Genomic DNA, 9,435 nt, shown 5'->3' with positions numbered 1-9,435 from the left:
AAAAAAAACAACAGACACTTTTAATTGACTTTTATGTAAAAGCAAAACCAACCGACCAAAGTATGGTGTATCTATAGACAAAAAAGAAACTCCATTTGTGCTCAATGTGGAAATTCGACAAGTTGACAAAATATCTGAATTAAAAATCTTTGAGGAAAAAACTACAAAAAAAAAATTAATTTCTGCACTTTTTCTCTCTCCCTATGTATCCATTCACACTCAACCAAAAGATAAAAAAACCTGACTTATACCTCCTCTAATTAACCAGTGAAAATATTAGAGAGAAAAAAAGAAAAATGTGTAACAAAGTGAAGTAGAATCGTATCTCGTATGTAGTTGATGATTGTATGTTTAAAATGCAGAAAAAATCCATTAAAAAAAATCCCAATAAAATGAAAGTGGATAGAAAATATTTGTTTCATTTGTACTCACTTTGTAGTAGACATCGGGAACAAATTCCTTGTCAGTAGACTCTTTAATGTAGCCAAGCTCTGGAGCATCTTTCGTTGGGATGAGACAGTTGTCCCTCACGAGAGCCATACATTGAGCTGACACCGCATAGCCCTCCATGTGCACCTGTTTCTTCTCGTCTCCTGCAATTACAGTAAATGAAGATGATTTGGGAATCCATCCATCAAGATAAGTCAATTCAGTGGACAATTGAGAAGCTGAATTAAGGAACCTATTGTATTTGTATTTCCCTAATAACCCATTCTTGCTCTGAGTGCCACAAAGCGAACTAATCTAGGCGCTTCGCTATGTGGATCGTTATGACTACGCTAACTAGATAAAATCCACTTAAAATAACATTTTTATTCTTATTTCCGTAATATAGTCACTACAGTAACATAATATAACTATTCAACTTTAAGAAAAAACAAAAATAATATTTTTATCCATTAAATAAGTGAGTGTAATAAACTCATTTCCAACTTGTGCCAGCTGGGTTCTTCACTAAAAACTTTCTTGCAGAGCTATTTTCACTAATGACAGCTGGTTAATTGAAAATATTTATTGTTTTTTTCCTTGTAAAAAAAAAGTATTTTAAACCCAAATGCTTAATTAAAAGTGAAGTGCAATCATTCCCCTACAAGGTGAATAAATTGATTTTCATGAAATAATAATATTTTATAAAGAAATTAGTGAATTTGTGGCTGTTTACATTTTGCTCTAAAATGGGCGCTTCGCAAATCAATTTTTCTTTCTGGGAATCGCCATTGTTCAGCACTGTTTTACTGTTTCAGATGCCGAAGGGAACAAAGGAAAAGATTCCTAAGAACAAAGATGATCTAAAGGATGCCTTGAAGTGTGTACGAGATGGTTCTACCATTGAATATGCATCCCAAACATTTGATGTACCAAGTGCGATATTGTACAACAAATTGACTGGCAGATACCCGGAAGAGTACCCCAATGGGCATCCTATTGAGGCGAATTAGCTGTCCAAATATACAACCAAGTTGTCCAAAATTCGAGTCAAATTCACCTCTACATATCAATTCATTTTTAAACGTATTAAGACAAATTTTAGTAAAAACAAAAACAATAAGCCCTTGCCAAGTTTCTAAACAACCCTTCTGAAAAAAGAGTAACAAAAAAAATCAATTAATCACTGTTCTTTCGAACACAACATGACGCTCTAAATCGTCTGAGACTGGCATTTAACTCATGTTTGCGGTATGTCTTCGGACTTCGTTAATATGATCATATTTCTGTATTTATCGACTCTATTCTCGGTTTTCCACTGCCCGGTTATCTCGATACCCGTGTGGTGGATTTCATCTCCAGACTTCTTTCCACTGGTAAGCCGCAGTACCTCGCAGAGCTTGTGGTTGCTGGATCATCCTACAGGTCTTCGTGTCTCCGTGTGCCCAGTTCAGGTAGTCGTAATTTTCGCAACTCCATTTGTGTAGAGGGTGTCATACTCTGGAACACTTTGCCCACAGAGCGAAAGAGGGGGCTTATCCTGAATCATGTTGCCTCTGCAGGCTCCTAATTTACCTTATTTTTTGTATAGGGCCACTTTTGTACAGAGGACAGTTTGTCCTATTTTAAATTAAATAAATTGAATTGAATTGAATTAATATTGAAAATATCGCACTTCAAACTTGGAACATCGATGCTTATAAGCAGACTGTCCAAAATTATGAACCTTTACCCTAAGGGTCCAAAAAAAATTATTAAAATGGCCATAACTTCGGTTCTAATTGTCAGTATTTAAAAAGTGTGGGCGTTTTGGAAAACTCTCGTGAAATGCCACTTCCCTTTTAACATCGCAAGTTCATAAAACTACCGCTAGGGACGCTATTATTAAAAAGATTTTTCAATTTTCTAAAACTTTTAAATAACTCAAAAATTCCATTATGCATCGGACTGAAATTTAGTATGTTGCAGCTGCAGATTATACCTATGAAACAAAAAAATACTTAAGTCGATCGATAACCCCTGACCCGAGCTATAAGGGGTCAAAGTTCGAATATTGACCGGTCTCTATTTCCGGTTCTAATTAACATTTTTAGCTAAATTTTGGGTTTTTGGTTTCGTCTCGATGAACACTTTCAGATTGAAGTTCAAAAATTCACCACAGGTGGCGCTGCGATAGCGTCAAAATTCATCAAAATTCAAACTTAGTTTTCTCAAAAACTCCTTCGTGCAAGTTAATAAAATTTTAAAATGATATAGTCCAGGCTATGAGGTTTCCAAAAAGTGGCGTGGATTCGCTGTGGTTATAATAGAATCGAAGATATGAGGGGTCAAAGTTCACGAAATTCAAATCGCCATATCTCCGGTGTTATTTTATCGAATTTGGTGAGAGAGGGTTCAAACGAAAGATGTCACAAAATTCTACAAGTTTCTGGAATATTTGAAATTTGTGGGACAAACACCATGGGCGCTACAGTCGAAAAACCAATTTTAATAACACATAACCTCAAGTATCTCAACATAATGCTTAACCGATTTTGATGATTAATTCAGCATAATTGTAGAGGACATTTATATCTATATTTCGTTCAAACATCATTTTTCGATCAGAAAATTCGATCTGTTCGATTTTGTCGTTTTAGTTTGGAAAAATTGACTTTTCCCATAGGGTGCAATCATCACTTCTCGCCACTGCCCCACTTCTCGCCACTTATATTGAAATCGCAATTTTTCGCGATTTGTGAAATAAATGAGTCGCAAATATCTTTGTATTTTTACTGCTGCTACATATAGAGTCGAAAAATAATAAATAATCTTTTTGGATATATGATTTTAAGCATTTTTTAGAGTAATATTTTAAGCAAGTGCATCGAATCCAATATTTCTTACCAAATATAGTAAGTGTCATCAAATTTTTATCAGGCCAAAAATACCATTTTGGATAAATAATTTGTCTATTAAATATTTAATAACCCTTGTGGAATACATAAAATTTGTATTTACAGTAGACTCTCGCTAATTCGGCTCTTTTAAGATCGGGCTACTTTTTAATTCGGGTAGCAGTTAAATTTTAAAAAAGTTTGTTGACATTTTTCAAGTTTGGCTATAAATATAAAATAAAGAAAATATGCTCAAATTTGCCATGGTTTGACTTAGTTCTGAAGTATTTTGCATCATTAATGGATTTTTATAAAAATTACAATATAAATGAGTATTTAAACTCAATATGTGTATGCAGATGAATAAAAAATCGTTACATTTCAAAAAGTTTGTCGCCCGAATTTCTCTCTAATTCGGGAGGCATTTTGGTCCCAAATACCCGAATTAGAGAGAGTCAACTGTAGTTAATTAATACTCTCTCCGTTCCGAAATAAGTCGTACGTTTGGGAAAAATTCTTGTTCCGAAATAAGTCATACGTTTGGGAAAAATTGCGATTAAGGGAAAGTTTGTTGGTAAATGTTTTGCGTATCAACACTTATCTCTTGTAAAGAACTATTGCTAATGTCCAGTACTAAAATTGGGGTCCAGTCTTGATGGAATGTTGAGGAACGAATGTCTTAGAAATGTCTTTTTTGGCGTTTTATTTTCAATCTAAAATAGGTGCAGAATGGTGAGATACAGACTTGGGACCTTCGGAGGACCCCCCCCATAAGTTGACCCTGGGATCATTAAGGCTGCGTTCATAGGAATGTACATATGGTATTTTGCCCCCACCCCTCCCCTTCCCCTCCAAAATAATGTTTTTTTGGGATTGCTCGAAAACACGTCGTGCGATTTCTTTTTTTTTCAATTCGGGATATGTTTTAGAGAAAAATATAAATGGTCCCAGGGTCAAACTTATGGGGGTCCGCTGAAGGTCCCAAGTCCTTATCTCTCACCATTTTGCATCCAGATATTCGAACACGTAAAAAGGGATATTCTTTTTATTGCTCATTCTGCAAAATTTGAGATATAAAAAATGTCATATCGGTAATAACTGTTGAGTTTTACTTGTGCATACTAAAAATTTAGAACAAATTCTAACCTGTAATGTTAATCACAGTCCAATTTTTAATAATTAGCTAACTACCGGAGCACTTTGAAAAAAAAAACCCGAAAAATGGACAACTTCAACACATCGATTCCTCAACTTACCATCGTGATAGGATCCCCATATTATCCCTGAACATGGAGGATAGTTCATACACAAGATATTTGCAAATAACAAAAACATTCTCTGAAACCACTCCTTAATCCCTAATTTTTCCCCAAACGTACGACTTATTTCGGAACAGAGGGAGTATTTCATTTTATATCATTTTTATATAAAAATGAGGCATGGCGGAAAGTGGTAATGTTTTGAATTGATTTTACCACCTGTCGCCATCTCTTTTCAAAAGGAGACGCTAACTTCACTTCGTAGATTCTCCATTGTCAAATTTGCTTTGTTTATTTTCTGCAATAAGCCTATAATTTGATTTCTCAAAGAAAAGTGGAAGAAAATCGTTTAAAGTGAGTAATAATAAAGTGATCACGAGGAAAAAGAAATGCTGAATGTATTCTTCTTTATAACATTGCCTACTAAAATAATCGAGTTTGGACCTTTTCAAGAGGGTGGCGAGAAGTGGTTACAAAACTGACGAAAAGTGGTGAAAAGTGACGAAGAAATGGTTATTTTTGCATTGTTAATAAAAATCAGTTTTTTAAGTAGTTAAGCGTTAAATTCTAGGACCATTGTTTTCACGAATCTAGAGCCAATACATCTGTAGTTTTGTGTCAAATTTGATTTACAGTAGAGTCTCGCTATAGTCCATATTTGGTTTAAAATTTGACACTTGGGTCGCACTATAGTCCATGTCATTTTTTAAAATTATCAACGACTTTTAGTATTGAAATTGCTCGACGGCTTCCACTTTCTTTGCGATTGTGGTACTTGTCCTTGCTCTCTTCATTGTGGATCACAATTATCACAACTACTTAATAAGTTTGCCAAAAATATTAAAATAATTATGCATGTCGCATAGTAAAAAACATAACCTAACTTAAAATCAGTGTTTTGAAATCAACGGTCGATAAATTGTGGACTATAGAGCGATGGCCTATAGAGAGACTCTACTGTATCTTGTAATAAGAGTTCAAAAGTTATAATAAAATTAATTCCTGTTTTCTCTAAACATGACGATAAGTGGTTACTCCATCGTAATAACGCTTTGAAACCACTCAGATGCCAATTTGACTGTTTCTACTCCACCAAGACACTTAAAATTGGGTTTTAAATTAAAAGTCTCACAAAATACAACAATTCTTTGATATAGTTGAAGTTCATCAAATTAACACTTGGGGCGATCTGGTCGAAAAAACGAGTTCAGAAACAAACACCTCAATTATCTCGGCTTCTGATTAATCGATGAGATCAAGTTCTACGGCAAAATTATAGAGAACATTCTGATTTACACTTCACTCATATATCACTTTTCTGCCAGTCCATCCAAATCCTTGATATTTTGGTTTAAATAAAAAACTTGTATAATTTCACGAATTTGTTATTGGCGTCTCCCAAGTTCAGCTCTAAATCGAATTTGCATGCATTCTGAGTTAGCTCACATTAACCCTTTAACTCTTTCGTCTCTTTTGGGACGAGAGTACCCAAAGCAGCATATGAATGTTCGGTGAAAAACAATGTTTTTTAAGTATTCAGAACTGATAAAAATCCTATTTTTGTGGATGATTACAAACTATAAGGATGTCCAAATGTAACATATTTTTTGTAGGACCTCAATTAATTCCTGAGCTTATATATTTTTGATTAAAAATTGTGATATTGGCTTGCAGCATATGCTGCGGTCCGGAAAGAGTTAAGGACGATTGGAACACCGGCGTCCCATAAAGAAAATACTTTTTCCTGACTACCTAAAGTTATTTTTTTCTTATGTCTGTACATAATTGTAAAGTAGAAGGTTGAAGGAACCTAGAATAATTTTTGCAAGTCTTTAGCTATTTGCTGTAGTAAGTATTTAAGCTCAAAAATGGCGAATTTTTAAATTCTCAAGTTCATTTTTGATTTTATTTATTTTTTATACTTCCAATTTTTTTAAGCAAACCCCTTTTGGCAATAAAAACTACAATACTCATACGTAATATTTTTCATTAAAGCGAAAAATATTATTCATTGGTATTGTCATAAAAATTATACTTAAATTTTTGGGCTATTTTTGTCCCTATCGTTCATAGAAGCACAAAATACACCGAATCAGAATCTGTTGGACTTTTCAGATGTAAGACTTATCATTGATTATGTTTCTCAGTTTAATTTTTATTGTTGATTTTCAGTTCGTAAAAAATGTCTCGTCGTTAAAGGGTTAAGAATCTCACGTATAATAAACTGGTCTGGGCTTATCACTAGCTTTTCCATTGCAATAAGAATTTTTGCACTTACCAGTGACGCAGACAGTGACAAATTTGGATCCAAAATTCCCATTTGAGGAGTGTTTGCATGCATTGGGATGCTCATTCTGGAAATGTCCAGCCAGAATGCATTCGTGAGCCGTTAGAAAATGCGTATCAATGCCACGCGTATGCTTCACTGTTCCCGCAGCCACATTCTCACTCAGCAAATCCGTGAAAATCCATCCCACTCTGCGCAATCCCAGTGCAGCAGCTATCTCATCCACATCCGTCTTGTATTCGTCATCCAGGAGACGAATAGAGTCCCTGCTTGTGTCCTGCGGTGGCTCATAGATAGCCGCCACGCGTGCCCTGATACCCAGCGGCACGTCAGCATTCACCTCGTAGGTGCCATAGAGGAATCCCATGCGTTGATGCCCACAGAAGCGCCAGTAGTTGAGGAAACGCTCCACCAGAGCTGGATTCTCGAACATGACATTGTCCACATGCCGGTAGATTTGGCGATTGAGCGTTAGTGCCGATGGCTGGCACTTTGAGCAGATTCCCTTTGGCCATGGCGGATGATCCCGGCATCCCGATTTGATGCGACAGTTTATGTCTTCCAGAGCAACAAACTTCCCACGATCGGCACCTGAGGTCAACTTCCGGATGTATGAGTGGAAGGAGAGATGCTTGATCTTGTGCTCCTTCAGGTAATTCTCATTCCACGGCTCCAGCGGAGAGCAGTGGACGCAGCAGCCGTTTGAATTGTGACGACATCTGAAATGCTTGGAAATTAGGTGAATTCTCCTTGGAAATTTTTTGTTAAAGGCACTCACAATTTATTGTCCCTCGATCTCTGAATCCATCCATCAACTTTACACAGCTGCAAGTCCACATCATCCTCCTTCACACTCCCATTTGCCTTCGCTGAAGCATCAGAATTTACGGTATTTGTGGATGAAGATCGAGTGACAGAGAAGGAGTGATTGTATCCACTCGATCCCGGATTCTCCTTCGAAGACGATGATGCCAAATTATCCGAGAGGACCTTCATGAAGATCATATCTCCATGCTTCAATTGGCAGTCCGATATCTTCTGGGAGCGACTCGACACCAACTGCAAGCACGCAAAAGCAAATCAAAACAAAACTCTTCCGGATGGAACATTTTCCAGTGACTGACCTCTTGTTTGTAGCTTCTCTCCTTGAACAGGGCAAAATCGTAGTTACTGAGCTCAAACACTGTGAAAACTGTCTCGTACAATCGACGCAAATTGGCATCCGGACTGATCTCTACCCTCTTTGTCCCTTCCGGTGACTGAATCCTTAGAGTCTGAGCAACACAAAAAAAAAACAAAATAGAACACCGAGCTTGCTGCCATCGATCAAATTTTGGGGTTATGTGCTCATCCCGGAAAGTGACTGACAAAATATGGAAAATCCCACTAAAATTTTCCTTCCTCACCATCATTCCCACCATTCAAATAACCAAAAATTATCAATTTTATCAGAATTCTTCCCAGAAAAAACACTAATAAAAATTTCATTGTAATGTTGATGCCCACTGAATGACAAACACAATTTTTCCATGAGATTTTCCCAAGCTTTCTCTCCCGTTTTACTTACAATTTTAGTGTTTTGAGACATTTTTATATATCTAGATTATTTCACATATGAAAGTATAAAGATATTTTCTATAATTTCTGCGTTTTTCACTAATAAATTCGCAGACACAAAAGTACCACAAGTTGACAAAATTTCACTCAACTCAACCCTATAAAGAACTTCATCAGATGGGAGGAAAATTTTAGGAAATGTCTGTCATATTTCACACATCACTCCACACATTTCCTCAGGTTTGTTATTTACAGGGCATGAGCTTTTCTTTAACCCTCTCAATTTCTATGATTCTCTCATATTTAAATGTGAGCTTTTAACTGATGATAGAAAATAAAAAAATCAATTTAGAAAATTATACCAAGAGAAAAATATCGTGCGTTATAGTGTTTATATTACATATACTTATCCTTCTAAATGTGTAGTTACTAAATTGATAAAAGTTTTAAATAAAAGAATTAAGAATGAAAGCTCGGTGGTTACCCGCATACCGAATTTCAAATTTCTCGAAAAAAAACTAGTGATAAGCCTAGATGAGCTTATTGTAGGTGAGATTCTTAACTTGAGCCAATTCGGAATGTATGCAAATTCGATTTAGAGCTGAAGTTGGGGGACGTCATAATATTATCGGCCATATTGTTAAAAAAGTCGCTCCCGCTTGGAATTTTGTTGCAAGGTTGGTGACAAAAAGCAAATGGCTGAAATTGGCGGGAACCATTACATTTGACGTCTAGATTTTTGGGGACGAAAGTACCCAAAAAGAGAGTCCGAAAAAGAGCACGACGATAAGTCCATATTGAATTAAGAGTATAAAGAAAATTATGATACAGTAGAGTCTCTCAAATCTGAATCTCTCAAATTCGAACGCCGTTTAGATTCAAAATGTCAATTGTGAGGTTATTTTAGAAAGTTCGTATTCTTGGTAAATGAAAATCATATTTATGTGCTTCTTCCTAAATGTTTACATACATTATGGTCGTGTAAAACGAAAAGGAAGTATGTTACCACAAAAACTTGCAAGAAAGTACG

The 9,435-nt window shown here is 35.8% G+C and overlaps 1 protein-coding gene across 2 annotated transcripts in view; it reads right to left on the bottom strand.

The window, feature by feature from the left end:
• LOC129799995 (nuclear protein localization protein 4 homolog) overlaps positions 1-8,585 on the bottom strand; it is a 49,254-nt gene extending 40,669 nt beyond the window's left edge. For both annotated transcript variants that reach the window (XM_055844341.1, XM_055844342.1), the window contains exons 1-5: positions 8,416-8,585; positions 7,973-8,122; positions 7,627-7,907; positions 6,840-7,567; positions 433-593 (exon numbers count right to left, since the gene is read on the bottom strand). In XM_055844341.1, coding sequence (XP_055700316.1) covers positions 433-593; positions 6,840-7,567; positions 7,627-7,907; positions 7,973-8,122; positions 8,416-8,436 — 1,341 coding nt within the window. In that variant the 5' untranslated portion in view covers positions 8,437-8,585. The remainder of the gene's footprint in view (positions 1-432; positions 594-6,839; positions 7,568-7,626; positions 7,908-7,972; positions 8,123-8,415) is intronic.
• Between the last annotated feature and the right edge of the window lie 850 nt (positions 8,586-9,435).

The sequence above is a fragment of the Phlebotomus papatasi genome, chromosome 1 (genome assembly GCF_024763615.1).
Source record: "Phlebotomus papatasi isolate M1 chromosome 1, Ppap_2.1, whole genome shotgun sequence".
Taxonomy (NCBI): Eukaryota; Metazoa; Arthropoda; class Insecta; order Diptera; family Psychodidae; genus Phlebotomus; species Phlebotomus papatasi.
The sequence above is the reverse complement of the archived record's forward strand: the minus strand, read 5'-3'. Positions and strand labels throughout refer to the sequence as shown.